Source organism: Typha latifolia, chromosome 4 (genome assembly GCF_019914945.1).
Source record: "Typha latifolia isolate L0001 chromosome 4, TyphaL0001v2, whole genome shotgun sequence".
NCBI classification, from domain to species: domain Eukaryota; kingdom Viridiplantae; phylum Streptophyta; class Magnoliopsida; order Poales; family Typhaceae; genus Typha; species Typha latifolia.
This window is the reverse complement of record NC_133089.1, coordinates 8,765,887-8,781,807: the sequence shown is the minus strand read 5'-3', so window position 1 is coordinate 8,781,807 and position 15,921 is coordinate 8,765,887. Positions and strand designations below refer to the sequence as shown.

The following is a 15,921-nucleotide window of genomic DNA, read 5'->3' as shown; positions in this document are numbered from 1 at the left end:
AGAATTTATAATTAGATAAAAAAAAGATTTGAAATAGTGGCCTAATTATTACTTTGATATGACATTAAAAAAAGTAAAGTATATTAAATTTTTAGAAAAATCTAGTATGTGTAATGTAAATAGTACTGAAATATTATTATTAATTTATAAAATATAATTGTAAGTTAACCATTTTAAACTCATTAAACATACCAATAAATAATATTAAATAATACTTTTATTTCACTTGTGTTTACGAATATTTTTTATGAGCTATAGTGAAAGAGGAGCTATTTTCTAATAAAAAGTTATTAATTTTCTTGGAAAAGAGTTGAGAGAAAGGAGGGAGATAGAAGAGAGAAAAATTGACAAGATCTTGATAGATTTAAATCATGTCAATAATAAAATTAGAATTAATTTTAAAAAAATATTAGAATATACATATTATAATTTATTTATTTATTGGAGGCTGAAGTTAATTAGGAAAAAAAGATGTTTGATATGCCATCTGATGCTTAAAACTGTGTTTAAATGTAGAACTGTTGGGATGGTATATCCCCAATTTTAAAAAACAAAGGATAGAAAAGAATGAATAGCGCCGGGAATAAAAAAAAATCCACGTTTTTCTATAAATTATTTATCTGAGATAAAAGCACTTTCGCTAAACCTATTCCTCCATCAGTAAATTATTTTGAACTACTTGAGATTAAAACTAGTTATATCTCATTTATACTTAACTTATTTGAATTCCCCAAACAAAAGTTTGTGCCCTTGCAACAAGTGGCGTGGCCGAGCCATAATGTTTTACGAGGGGAGGAAATTATCATAATCTATTCTTTTATTCGAAGCAAATTATTATTATTATTATTATTATTATTATTATTATTATTATTATTATTATCATCATCATCATCATCATCATCATCATCATCATCATCATCATCATCATCATCATCATCATCATCATCGTCATCATTATTCTTCTTCTTCATATTATTATTATTATTATTATTATATCATGAGCAATAAAATAACACCTATTTGCTTAAAATGTTTAAAGTTTCTCGATATATGATATGCATTCTAATTTTTTATCTACAAGAATAAATGTAATTTTTATTTGACAATAATAGGAGATATTAAAAATATTTTTGATAATATTTATCTGAACTCAAATATATCATCATACATAGTTATCACAATATTGAAATAATAGGATAAAACATTATGACTCACCATAATAATTAAATAATAACATTAAAGTATATAAAAGGATTGAATATCTGATCAAGTATTTCGTCTCTTTATCATCTCCACTAAATCTTATCTTTTTAGATATGTTCTAATTTTCTGTTTGATATCTTTTTTTTTTAAAGAAAAGTATTTAAAGGAACACAAACTCCAATAGAAAGAAACCGTCCTAAAAATTTCACGTAAAAATCCCATTGTCGGCCGGTGTTTAGCTATCCAAACAATGAAGCAATGGCATGCAATTCTGCAGACTTTTGTCACTTTCTCAGTTGGCTCAATTTAGACACAGCTGTAACGTCCGACAAGGTTTCAAAGAGACAATAACAAAACATTCTGATCATCCACACATCAAATCTAAGAAGGCAACCCATCTCCCAAAAAGGGACAGATTATACTTCCATTCATCTTGCCTTCCCTTGCTGCTGCTACCTATCTTGCTTGCTTCTCCCAAATATATGCATACGGGGATTTGGCTCTTCATGCGTGTCTGTATGCGTGTGTGAGAAAGAGAACGATAGAAACATATTATAATAGATGAAATTATGGAAGAGAACAATTAATGATACCTTAATAATATATATATACATATATAATATAATATAATATAATATAAAAAAAGGCAAGCTTCATATCAAGACATGAGTCTATGCCTACTTGTGGCAGACTCATAATTGGTCTGCTTCCCAGCTTTGTCTGGGTGCAACCTTGTCATGAAGTGGAGCATAGTCCTGCAACCAACAATTAGAACAATGTATTATTTCTTCCTTCCAAGATTAGTTTTTGTCTTCCAAACCAAATAATCCAGAAAACCAGCCAGAAAGCAGCGAGAAAGAAATGATTCTTATGCTTACCACCACCGACAATTAAATCTTATCATAGAAACCGTTTCATTTTTTTTCCTTTTTCTTTCCTTTCTAACATATTTGCAAAGCTTTCTTACTTTTTACTTATAAATATAAACCAAGTATTCATTCTGAATGAACAGAAGAAATTTTCAAAAATGGAACGAAATAGACGGAGTCGATTTGCAACTATGTAAAGAAGGAAGTAAGAGTGGGGAAAAAAAACAAAAGAAAGAAATAGTCAATGTATTAGAGGAAGACATCAAAATAAGCTATAACAGCTGCTTGTTTTCTCTTCGTTGTTACTTAAACCGATAGTGTTACCTCCATTTTATTCAATAGTTCCTCTGCACTCTCCGCTGCAACAACAATGTGCCTTGCTGCATCCTGTATGAACCCTTCCTCCACCCCTTTGTCAAACAATGCAAGCAAGCTATTGTAGTACCCATCCACATTCAGTAGACCCACCTGCTCAGGAGTTTTATAAAAGGATATATGACTTTAGAAATTAAACAATGTGAAGCAATCAAGCAATCCAATCCATATCAACTAGTTAAAATTTAGAGCTGAGTGAGACAATCTTGCTCACAGGTTTTTCATGGATTCCAAGCTGTGACCACGCTATGATCTCCAAAAGTTCCTCCATGGTTCCATATCCACCTAAAGGAGTAGAATGGTTAAGGGAGAAAGACCCAGTTGGCCTTCTATTTAGGGGGGGGGGGGGTAAAAGAAGTCACCTGGAAGGGCAATAAAGGCATCAGCATGTTTAGCCATTTCTGACTTCCTCTCATGCATATCTGCAACTGTTTTCACCTCCCCTGTGGTTTCTCCTGATATCTGCTCACAAAAGGTTTGGGCCTAGCTTTGTTATCAATGAGAACTACTGAAACTAAATAGAGTCGAGGAGATAAGAAAACAAATGGAAAACAAAGTTCACCTCTTCTGGAAGGAGAGCTCTAGGAATGACTCTGTAATAGTATTCAAAATGATAAGCACAACTTTTTTCATCGAGAGAAGGAAAGAGATTTTAGAAGCTGTATTAAGGTCTCACCCAAGTACATGGCGGCCACCATTATATACAGTCTTAGATATCAACCCCATTAGACCTGCACTTCCACCTCCATAAACCAGGTCGATTTTCCTGTTAACCTGAAAGTAGAAAAGAGAAGAAGAGAATAGAAGGGTCTAATCAAGGAATTCCGAAATAATTAACGGTAACATGAGAACTGAGAGTGTGCATAGTGAAATCATTACCAAATGTAAATTATAAGAAACTATGCAAGTACCTTCTTCTTATAATTTAGCTTTACCAAATGATAAGTTTCAATATAAACAAATTTTAGCTTCTCACCAGTTGCTTCCCCAGCTCAAGTGCTGCATCTGTGAATGAAGGTTTGTTTCCTGGTCTACTCCCACAGAAGACACATATTCTCCTAAACCTCCTCTCTTTCAAACTACCACTTGCTTCCATCTCTTGGCTTGCTTCCATCTCCTATAGAACAGAAGAAAGATGCAACGTTTCTCAAGAAGAAAGAAAAGAAATAAAGGGATCAGAGGCAAGCTAAGGAGCAACAGAAGAATGAAGTTGATCACCTCACCTGTTGCGTCTCCTTTCTCTCACTTTATCCCAACACCCTTTTGCGTGCTAATAGGACTAGTACTTGTTGGAGATTAACCCAACAAGAGTTCATTTTCCCTCTCCCTCATCTGTCTCTCTCTTATCCCCCACCCCCACCCCCCAGCCCCTCTCCCCCTCTCTCTCTTACACACACACACACAGTGGATTCTCTTTCCTGAATCTGAGAGAATAAAAACATACCAATATCTTTCCTTTTGTGTCTTTCCAATCAGATCAATCTGTTGGCCATTTTTTTAATACAAAAAAGTACCTTGTCTAGTTATATTCCTTTGCCAATCCCTTTAACTTGTTTAGTGACTTCATGGACAGACACATTCTTATATTTTGGCATCACCATTTTTTTTTTTTTGGCATAACAGTTTTCTCATGCATGTTTTCTGACTCTTTTCTATAATTTTCCTTGTCAACCTTCTTCTTCATTAGGTTAAAGAAGAGTGACCAGGATTTGAACATGACTACCAGCAAAGATTCTCCATCTGTCCAATTAGGTATATGATACTGGAGTACATGATATATGCAAAAGTACTAGACAAATAAGATGCATAGTTTACACAAGACAACACATCATGAATTGATCATTCCTCAACCTTGTTCATCTCACCACCATATATATATATAAACAGTAATTAATTTACTAAACAGTAAAAGTGGATTTTTTTTTTAAAGAAAGTCTGTAAACTGATCATGTCATTCATTGCATTAGCTAGGTTCTGTAAAAGTGATTTTTTTTTTTTGAAAGAAAATCTGTAAACTGATAGTATCATTTATTTTAATCATACCGATTGAAATGAATATTGGGAAGCAGTATCATAAGCTCTAATTAGAAACGATGTCGTAGTGAGCGAGGCTCTCAGATAATGTAGGTTATGAGAAGAGGCAAAGTACGGTATTCCCTCCTCTCTGAAGAGGCTGTTAATGACTAGAAGTCGTGACGATAGGTCGCACAGTGCCAGGCCTTAACTAGTCGCATTCATAGGTTCTATTCATCTTTACAAATTTGTTATTGATGCTTGTTCTATACCAACAGGAGCAACAGCATCATGGTACGAGAGTAAATAGTACCTGGGAGTGAAAAGAACAGGAAAGCTCAAAAGGGTTGCAGTCTTCAGAAAGGGCCCATGCCTGCCTCTGCATTCAAAACTCTTCCATCTCTTTTTCTTTGTTTAGTTGTTCATGTTTCATGCTGCGCTTTTTGCTTGTCTTTTAGATTAAAATTCATCACCCCACTTAGTCATTCGTATGTAAAGATTATCGAGTATAAATCTTCTACTCTTTTTGTACACTCTTATTAATTTAAGAAGATCAAAAGAAGTGAAAGAATCTAATGGATGATTAATGAAGTGTATTCATATCTACTCTTCCTTGACTAATAGATCGCCTATAATTTTTATTTTTCTCCTTTATTAAACAAATGCTTGCAGGTCTAGGAATGCTACTTCATGGAATATTATGAAAGAATCTAATCTTTTCTTTTTTATATATATAATAATTTCTTTAACTTCCTAACATCGTTCTCTGTCTTGTCGAACAATAAATTATCTGTTTGAACATTGTTATGGATAAAGTTAGCATTAAGTTCAGTGCAGTAATAGGTAATTTCACAGATATTCTTCGGAGTAGCAGAGTTGTTCATTATTCTTCCCTTCAGTGCATGTATGTGAAGATAAAAGTAATTGGTCAGGGCCACTACAGGTAAATGTCCCAACATAATGTGAGGCATGTCATTTTGGGGCCTCTCCTTTGCCAAGTGAAGAGAATGTTGTTTGCAAACACACATAGAAATGCTTATTTATAGCTAGAGTCCCCACTCCTTTTGATCCTCTGCCTTGAAGCTTAGTTGGGGTACTTTCCACAACTGGCCTTGGTCTTATTCAAACCACCCATTGGCAAAAGAGAAAAAGAAGCTATATATCATTCCCTTCTCTGCAAACTATACTGAATATATTCAGCATCCTAAAAGATTTCATCCGATTCTTAATTTCATACACCGAGTACTATAAACATTCTAATAAACCTTGATTAGAAAAGTAAAGAAGCAAATCTCTACCAAAGATTTGCCACGGATAAAGATTAGCAGCGCATTTACTTATATATATCAATCACAAGCACTCAGACTAAGTTGTGGAGTATAATTAAATATCAGATCGTTGAACTATTGCCCTTATATATATATATATATATATATATATAGAGAGAGAGAGAGAGAGAGAGAGAGAGAGAGAGAGAGAGAGAGAGAGAGAGAGAGAGAGATTCTCTCTTCTTTTCTTTTTCTTTTCTTCTTTGACATTTTGACCACCTCCTCACTATTTAATTGTTTCCACCCTCCGACTATATAGATGAAAAATATCAAATAACTATTTAACACCACTTATCTCTCCTTATATTTTCTACTAGATCATCTAAAATTAATCACATGATATTTTTAACATAAAAAAATCAAATAGATAACTAATGGAAGAAAAAATTACGAGGCTTTAGGTACGTAAGGGGTCATATATTTCATGAAAAATAAAAATAAATGAGAAAGCCAATGTGAATATTTAGAAAGTCTAGGTAATATTTTTTTAAGTTAAGAAATAATTGGGATAAAGTGTGTACCCACCACGAGCAGTAGTCTACTGTGAAGAGCATCTATTGATTGTCCCATGTCATCCTATCTTGTTAACACAGTAGGATAGATATACTTGGACTGCTGAATGCATTAAAATAAGCGCATGGAAAAGGCGTTAGTTGATTGAGTAGTGTGGCAGTTAAATGGAGTGATTTGGTTATGTTTGTAGATTAGAATTGATTGGGCTATAAAGTCAATCGTAGCTAATTGATTCACTGCAATCCTTGTGAATCATTTTTTAAAAGCCAAGAAAAGTTGAACCACCGAGCATAGATTCCCAAAATCCCCGAGTTGGTAGGGCCTTGAACAAACTATAGTCTATAGGTGATGTTTCACTCAATAGATAGACTCACAGGTAGTCAGTCACATGGGAATTGAGGGCCTACCATGACATTGGAATTGCTAGTGGCCTTTTATGATTATGTGAGGTGGCATCAGTGGAATAAACCATTCGACTGTTCACTTATTTAAAGAAACAAATTAAAGCGGGTTTTCCTACCTACAGAAATGCTCACCGGCTATCCACCATATAAGTGTCACAATCTGTTTAGACGGAGAGTCTGAGAGAATAGGAAAAAGTAAGCAAGGGAGATGAAAAAATAGTCTTTTAACGGTCTTATCTTTTTTTTTTCTCTTTAAAAGTATAGAGAAAAGGAATAGAAAATTTAAAATTTCTCTCATTTTCTCTCTTATATTCAAATAAAAGATCATATTAGCCTCTTAGTTTAATTTTTCTAATTCGCTAGGGAGAGATAAGATTCCTAGTTTAACTAGATTTAGAGATATAAAAAAGTCAAAACCTAAGTCAAAGTCAAAAATAAAAAACGGAATCCAAATTTGTTTAAGAAATTCGAGTCCTATTATGTCTAAAAATTTAAACAAGAATTAAACTTCAAAATCGAAATCAATTAGGAAACCAAATCCTACTCTAAAAAAGAAAGCTGAACTCAAGTCGACGTGCGAAAATCTAATTAAGTGCAGAGGAAGAAAAGTCGAATATGAGTAAAAAAATAAACATGGTAAAACAAAACATCTTCTTTAACATGGAAAACCTCCCTTGCATAGAGAGGAAAAAACCATAAACCCACTCAAAGTTGATTGATCTTATTTCACTAATTAATGATAACAAAACTTACTTACAACCTCTCTTTTACAGTTGACTTTGATGAAGATGAATTTCTATCTGATTTAATAATCTAGACAAAAAATTATCACAAAACTTGAGAAAGTAATTTAGATCAATCTAATCGTTGAAACGATATGAGATTTTGAGATGTTCCTCTAGAAGTTAGAAATCCAATACAACTAGAATCTTATTTATCGGGTTAGTAGATCAAGAGTTATGTAGGAAATAATGATCGTAGGTCAAAAGGTAGCGGGAAGGATGTGATTTAGGTGGTTAATGTTATTGGAGATGATTATGGGTATGGTGGATGAATTAGTGCTTAGAATTAGATGAGGTGGGAGAAATGAGCTTCTAGATATGGTTGGTCGCTAGAGGGAGGAGGGAGAAGCGACAGAGAATTAACTTCGACCATATACAAGAACTTGAGTTGGATACCGAGAGGGAGGAATGAGGAGGGAGAAGATGGCTCAAGCCTAGATGAAAACCAATTTCAGTAATCAATCATCCAAAGAGTGCTTTTTCACATATTTGGAGGCTAGCCAGACATCCAAAAATCTTAAACAAATCCTACTACAACTCAACTTACCCGCCTTGCGTTCAAACGACCAATATGTGTTCTCCGTATGTGTGAACATAAGATCACGTGTTCGAACGGCCAAAATGCATTCTCTGTATGTGCAAACACGAATTAGGTATTCGAATGCCATCCATTTATGTTCGAACGCATCTGCCAAAAACTATTTTATTCTTCTGAAACATAAATAGAAATTGATACAAATTGAAGCAATTTAATCATATTCACTATGCACCTAAATTAAAAACCACAATAATCCACCACGCTTCACTCACCTTGTCCTCAAGGTGCAAAGTGAGGAAAATGATCCATCAATTCATCCTCCAATTCTCATGTTGCCTCATTAGTGGGTTAACCCATTTACTTCACTAGAACATCAATCTCTAAGCGCCTGTCATGTCGTCGCCTATGCTTGGCCAAGATCCGAACTGGCCCATTAATTTCTTATTTTACAACTGGCTCGGACAAGTCAGTACCCACAATAGTATCAGGTCCAATCTTCGCCTTCAAAACTGATACATGAAACACAAGATGAACTAGTATTCCCTTAGGTAAGTCCAACAAATATGCAATAGGCCCAACCCTCGCCTTGACCCTATAGGGTCTAAAATACCAAAAAGATAGCTTTCAGTTCATTCGGCCTTATAGTAATCTACCGATAAGGTTGTGCCAAACATAATGTGACACCCAACTCTAAACACGTGCATGGCACGAGCCCACACGGCATGTGCGTAGCACCTGACTATTTAGTTAGATACTAACAATCAAATAAACCTGTAGCAACATCATAATTTTATCCACAACCTCTAAATTAAGAATAACTCAAGTCTCACTGTCAACAGCATACAAATAACTCTACATGGGCCCTACACAGGCCACAACACATCATCAAGAGTTTTTCACAACTATATCTACACAACAGTAGTATATACATAATTATACAAGTACAACGTCACCTGCTAAAATATAAGGCAAGGATAGAGATACACTTTGGAGGAAGTCCACTAGTACATCGAATAAGATAACTCATCTGGCATATAACACTAACCCCACTCTACTCCACACTCACCGGCAAGACCTCTAAGGGAATATCCTGCTCCTCTCGTTCACTTGGGTTTTTGGAAATGAGAAAAACAAGAGAGTCATGAGCTAAAGGCTCAGTGAATACACCTTACATCGAATTAGTGATGCCAAACAGAGAGTAAATCAAGTACTGGATAATATGAATCAGAAATAGTATCATGTCATAAATGAGTAAATGAATGTGTCATCAATAATACATAAATAAAATATAGATAACATGTCATAACTGATAAGAATACATAATCCTCGACAATGAATAAACAGGCCACCACGTCATATGATCCTCATAACTCTCTCTCAAATATGATATATGCTGCATGCCGACCATGACAATGCTATGATATCAAATGCAATCATATGTGACGTATATTGACCACTCAATAATCAGGTATGTCAGATAATAATAAAATCATATGAATTTCTCAACATCACGATCATCACCGACATCTCGGTATAATATCATCATACTAGACCACTGTGCACAGTCAATACCCGGTATCCGGTCTCAACATCATGTCCAAAGGCTCAGAGCATACTCCGCCACCGGAAGAGTATCTCTAATATAACTATACCCCGCCACCCGCTAGGGTATCAACATCCATCCAGACCGGGCACCCACATAGTTGATAGAAACCTCATGAGGATAACTCGCCACATATGCCCTAGCAAACGATATGTATCCGAATGTCTGCTGCGCACATAGACTAACGACCTCAAACGTAAGGCCAACAGGATCGCGACTATGTCAAGCAATCAATCATCTCCAAGCACGCCCTAACCCTCGCGCCTACTCGGGTATCCTCACGCTTTCTATCAACTATCCTATCAATCACATTTCATGCTTTCTTTCTAAATGACAAATCAAATGCATATATCCAGTACGATAACAAGTCAATGCATAAAAGAAATTTAGGTAGAATAGGAATCAAGAGAAAATGATGCAATATGGTCTCCAACTGTATCGTCAACACATGCATACTCATGCTAATCTATCACATGCATACTCATGCTACATATCAACTTGGTAAACAATCATAATAGTAGAATCATCTCTAATCATCTATATATATATCACCAATGTACTCATATCCCAAATTAGCATAATCAAATGCATGATAAAATATGCTCGACTGTAATCATCTCTAGATAAAATCATATAATCATGCTGGAGGCCAAAACATGCGTGTACATAAGATATAATATATCATAATTTGGGAAAGGCGTCTAGGGGATAAGACTACCCACACCACTACAAATACCAAACCACCACTCGTTCACGCTGCTACGATAACGATCAGGCCTCAATAGCTAGGTCCACACGGTCTTGAATAGGGGGGTCGGGATCTGAAATTATTTATAACAAATATGTTAGTCTTTCTATTAATTAAAATTAATCCGACAAAAGGATAGTTTCTTATTGTAATTATGTACTCTTCATTTCTATATTTGTTTTTGTTATTTATTAATCATAATTATATTATTTAATTGTGTATTTAAAATATATTTTATCTGTCTATTATTCTCTTTGATAATTAAGAAAATAAGAATTAAGAGAGGAGGATGAGAATGAATCTGAGAGAGAGAGAAAGAGAGAGAGAGAGAGAAATAGTGGGGAGGGGGCTGCAGCGGCAAGGCCCACCGCGCCAGCTGGCTCGGCCAGGTTGGCCGAGCCGGCGCTTGGGGCGCGTGGCGCCCATCACCGGCTGCCATTGCGTGGCACGAGCTGTCGTGTTATGTAGTGCAGTTTTCAATTTTTTTTATTTTTTTTATTATTTTTTTATAACTTGGGCTTGGGTTATTACAACGGAGGGTCACCACTAAGGGAGCTTCATGAGGAAAAGCTCCCGGACCAGCATGGTGTCGACTCAAGGTCGTCGTTCTGCCAATCGCCTGAGGAAACCGAAAAAAGAAAAAGAAAAGGGGAAACTGCTAAAGAATGAATTAAATTGAAATTAATTATATAAGGTTGTAGAGGACTCGGAGATTTTGTTGTGAAAATAAATGCATCAAGAGTTTAATGAAACTTTTGTGTTTCTTACTTCAAAAAAAATTTCCCATATTCTCTATGCGAACGTTCAATGGTTGGGGACTTTATTAAATAAAGGGCTATTTACATATTCACTCATTGTATCATTACTTCGCCGCATTGTCGACAAGCTCACAAGAATAATAAGAGAAAAAAAAATAAAAGAAAAATACACAATCACATAAAAGTACCAGAACAATGAGAGAAAAAATTCAAAGAAAATTACACCATAAAAGTAATAAGACTAATAAGATCTTTTAGTTAAGTAACCGGGGGGAGGAGCGAAGCAAAAGAGTAGAAATCTCTTGGAGAGCTAGAAGGAATCCCAGCCGTCCAGATCAACGTTGGGAATGGAGAGCTTCTTGAGTCGGTGGTGCTCCACCACCAGAGCGAGCAACGAGCCCTCCCGGATCGGCGTCCCGGCGAGCTCCGACGCCATCGCCAGCATCAGCTCCCCCAAACTCCACCTGAACTCCATCTTACCCACCGCCCATCCCTTGTCGCCGTCGAACGCCGCGAATAGGCCGTCAGCCTTTCACCTACGCCGCAGAGAACTCGCCGGAGAAGAGCTCGGCCGCCAGCCCCTCGATCACATCGCGCCAGAAGAGCAGCCCGTCGCCGTCGCAGTCCATGAGGGAGAACAGGCAGCCCGCCACAACGTCGAAGGCGGCACCGTCGAAGACGAAATCCGACACCATCCCCCCATCGATCAACCCAACTTCCATATCTAAACTATCCCGCACAACAAGAAGTTTAACGGACTGTCAGTAGGGTAATTGAGCATTTATTATAGATGATAGAGATTTACGACTGCTATTAGGAGATTAGCGAATGTCTATTCGGTTTTAGATTTAATCTCGGATTCGTTAAATATATATACATATATTAGTATTAAACTAGCGAGTAAAAATATCGTTAAATGCCATGCATATATCCTAAAAATCTTCTTTTGACTATCATAGGTTTTAATTAACAATTAACTACATTCTTAATTTACTAAACTGAAGTTCAAAGTAATTTTGGTTCGTTTAACTTACAAATTTTACTCAACTTGCATGGTCCAAACTAAATTATAATGGTTAGATTTGTCATTTAAAATTAACGGTGCAAATATTGTAATTGATGTTGTTCATGGTAATTTACTAACAATTATAATATAAATGAATCATCCGCTGTTATTCAGGTCTAGCTAATGAGTTTCATAGTTGCCCATGATCACAACTTCAACACAAGAAGAAGAATGTATAGCTTCCTTCATGTACACCATGCAACCAATTCAACTCAAAATGGCAAGCCATGAATCGTTAGCTTCTCATGTCAACGTAAAATATATCACCCGAGACCTCATCAAGGCTTCCAACGCTTCCCTCATACCCCATGTCCTCTCTCCCTCAAACCTTGATCTCCTCCACCCACCACTTCACGTCTTACTCTTTTGCATCTACTTCGATACTGCAACTAAAGACTTCAACTCCATCGTCTCTCTCTTTGTCACCACCCTCCCGTCCTTGCTTAACCACTTTTTCCCTTTTATAAGCCGCATTGCAATGAACTCAAATACCGGCTTGCTGGAGATCAACTACAACAACGAAGGCGCTGTGCTGATAATAGTCAAATCCGACGTCTCCCTAAGCGGCATTGAATTCTACGACGTAGGTAAGCGTAAGTCCTTGAACAAGATCTATCTCCCTTACCCGACGACCTCCCCGTCTTGGTGCCACTCGTCCGCTTCACCTTTGGCGACTTCTCCATCTCATGGAGCCGCAACCGTCTACTACTCAATGGCTTCAGTATTACCACGATCATGTCCATGTGGTTGGAGCTCGCCTGGTCTGGCAAACTCACTCAAACCAATAACCGCTCGGTCTTCGTTCCTCGCATGTTCACAACCTACAAGCCCTTGGTGAACAAAACCTTTACTCCATTAACTGGTGGTAACTTGATCAACGTACCTAGAGGCAAAAGAAATCATTTTTTTGGCTCGTGTGATGCCATTTGTATTGGAATTGGATTTCAAATTCGGGTGGGCGAAGCTCGAGATGCCCCGCATGCCCGTCGGGAGATTCGGAGGAGCGTCCTTGCAAGTAATTTCTAGGCTAGGATGGAATGAGTCATGGATCTTGAATGCGTTCATTTGGCCCAACTTTGCTGCTACACTTAATTGGATCCTAAACGACTTTTTAGACTTGTTAACCCTAGAGCATCTTGGGTTTGGAGAGCATTGAGTTTATGCTTGAGTCTGATTTGCAAAATTTTAATAGAATAATTAATAATCACACATTTTGAAGTACATGGGATAAAGTGATTTTAAATATGAGTATATGAGAGTAAAATATATTTAACTCTTAAATAAAATAAAAGGCTACAAAACCAACTAGGCTAGCCTAAGGCACAAAGCAATGGGCTAGGCTGTAACTTTCCAAAGACAACAAATCAACTCACAAATTTGGGCCCAAAGGCCTCAACACACCAAGAAAGTCATTTGGATTGGGGTATAATCCAACCCACAACATGGCCTAGGCTGTAGGACAAACCACAACCAAATCATGGGTTAGGTTGCACCTTCCTAAACCTAACATGGGCAAGGCTGACAACAGCCCAACCCTACCACCAACGTGTGTTGGGTTGCAGCCCAAAACACTAGTAACCTAGGTTGGGCCGCAATCCAACCCAAGCCCATGGCTAGCTTAACCACACCCCCACCATGCCACCTCCTTCTTCTCACTCGATAACAAATCGACCAAGAGGAAGGAGGTGGCTGTTGGCACGCACCACCGCCGAGAACTAAGGCCAGGATGCGAATTAGCACTTAGGATGGCACCTAATGCACAAGCCGGCTGGAGATGGAGCAAGGAGCCATCTAAGCCAAGAAAGCTCCTTGACGACGGCAGGGGAGGGTCATCGACAATCACTACCTTTGACAAACCCACTCATAATACGCACATAGTCCACACAAAGTGGTGCATAACTTGCTGAGGCAATTGAAGGCGATCAAGCCCTACACCATGGTCAACAACCAAGGGGATGAGTCGCCCGATAAATCCCACCACGAGGGCACTAAAAAATGATACCGATAGCTTGTCTTACAAAGAGGAATGTTTCCGAACAACTAAGGGGAGGAGACAATGACAACATTGGCCTAGAATCATCCTAGGAAGCTGTTGGTGTGGCCTCTTCTAAAGGCGAGAGTCTATGGAGGGCCATCACCGAGGGAGTTTTATGAGGAAAATCTCCCGGACCAGCACGGTGTCGATTCAAGGTCGTCGTTTTGCCAATCGCCTGAGGAGACCGAAGAAAAAAAAGAAAAGGGGAAAGTGGTAAAGAATTAATTAAATTAAAATTAACTATACAAGGTTGTAGAGGACTCACCGGAAGTGATGTTGTCTATTTTTTTTTTGTAGCTGTTGTTGAGATTTTGTTGTGAAAATAAATGCATCAAGAGTTTAATAAAACTTTTGTGTTTCTTTTGTTCTTGCTCTAGCTTTGAATGTTTAGCCTAATTTTTAGAGAGTGGAAACAGTTTCCTTATCCAAATCGGATTAAATAATTTAGCTTTTGTGCCGGAAAAAAGAATTCTCACTTATACTTTCAAAAAAAAAGTGTCCAAAAATCTCAATTATCTCCTATTCTCTATGCAAAAGTTCATTAGTCTCATTAATATTGTCAGTTAGTGGGTCCACTGAGATCCAATTGGAAACTTTATTAAATAAGGGCCTAATTACATATTCATTCACTGTATCGTTACTACGCCGCATTGTCGACAAGATCACAAGAACAATAAGAGAAAAAAAAATTTAAAAGAAAAATACAGTAACATAAAAGAACAAGAACAATGAGAGAAAAATTCAAAGAAAATTACACCAAAAAAGTAATAAGACTAATAAGATCTTTTAGTTAAGTAACCGGGGGGAGGAGCGAAGCGAAAGAGTAGAAATCTCTTGGAGAGCTAGAAGGAACCCCAGCCGTCGAGATCGACGTCCGGAAGGGAGAGCTTCTTGAGTCGGTGGTGCTCCACCACCAGAGCGAGCAACGAGCCCTCCCGGATCGGCGTCCCGGCGAGCTCCGACGCCATCGCCAGCATCAGCTCCCCCAAACTCCACCCGAACTCCATCCTACCCACCGCCCATCCCTTGTCGCCGTCGAACGCCGCGAATAGGCCGTCCGCCTTCACCTCCGCCGCAGAGAACTCGCCGGAGAAGAGCTCGGCCGCCAGCCCCTCGATCACATCGCGCCGGGAGAGCAGCCCGTCGCCGTCGCAGTCCATGAGGGAGAACACGCGGCCCGCCGCAACGTCGAAGGCGGCACCGTCGAAGACGAAATCCGACACCATCCCCCCATCGATCAACCCAACTTCCATCTCTATACTTTCCCGAACAACAAGAAGTTTAACGGATTGTCAGTAGGGTAATTGAGCTTTTATTTATAGATGATAGAGATTTACGAGTGCTATTAGGAGAAGGATTAGCGAATGGCTATTCGGTTTTAGAGTTAATCTCGGATTCGTTAAATATATATACATATATTAGTATTAATCTATGGAATTAAAATGTCGTTAAATGCCATGCATATATCCTAAAAATTTTCTTTTGACTATCATAGGTTTTAATTAAAAATTAACTACATTCTTAATTTACTAAGCTGAAGTAAAAAGTAATTTTGGTTCGATTTTAACTTACAAATTTTACTCAACTTGCATGGTCCAAACTAAATTATAATGGTTAGATTTGTTATTTATAATTAACGGTGCATATATTGTAATTGATGTTGTTCATCGTAATTAACTACTACTA

At 37.5% G+C, this 15,921-nt stretch overlaps 2 protein-coding genes across 2 annotated transcripts; both read right to left on the bottom strand.

The window, feature by feature from the left end:
• Positions 1-1,418: 1,418 nt before the first annotated feature.
• LOC140786980 (cytokinin riboside 5'-monophosphate phosphoribohydrolase LOG1-like) lies at positions 1,419-3,768 on the bottom strand. Its single transcript, XM_073135707.1, has 8 exons — positions 3,666-3,768; positions 3,424-3,564; positions 3,124-3,221; positions 3,010-3,040; positions 2,810-2,909; positions 2,662-2,732; positions 2,397-2,540; positions 1,419-1,958 (listed from the first exon to the last, which is right to left on the bottom strand). Exons 2-8 carry the CDS (start codon positions 3,559-3,561, stop codon positions 1,896-1,898), a joined length of 645 nt encoding a protein of 214 aa, XP_072991808.1. The 5' UTR covers positions 3,562-3,564; positions 3,666-3,768; the 3' UTR covers positions 1,419-1,895.
• An 11,309-nt stretch (positions 3,769-15,077) lies between these two features.
• LOC140785568 (uncharacterized) lies at positions 15,078-15,488 on the bottom strand. The gene has a single exon (XM_073133464.1). It carries the CDS (start codon positions 15,486-15,488, stop codon positions 15,078-15,080), a length of 411 nt encoding a protein of 136 aa, XP_072989565.1.
• Between the last annotated feature and the right edge of the window lie 433 nt (positions 15,489-15,921).

What these genes read in the sequence shown, in the direction of transcription:
- LOC140785568 (XM_073133464.1), bottom strand. Translation starts at nt 15,488, where the DNA reads ATGGAAGTTGGGTTGATCGATGGGGGGATGGTGTCGGATTTCGTCTTC.
- LOC140786980 (XM_073135707.1), bottom strand. Translation starts at nt 3,561, where the DNA reads ATGGAAGCAAGCCAAGAGATGGAAGCAAGTGGTAGTTTGAAAGAGAGG. An exon ending in TTGAGCTGGGGAAGCAACTG is followed by an intron (nt 3,222 to 3,423) that starts GTGAGAAGCTAA and finishes TTCTACTTTCAG; the next exon opens with GTTAACAGGAAAATCGACCT. An exon ending in GAGCTCTCCTTCCAGAAGAG is followed by an intron (nt 2,910 to 3,009) that starts GTGAACTTTGTT and finishes TTTTGTGAGCAG; the next exon opens with ATATCAGGAGAAACCACAGG.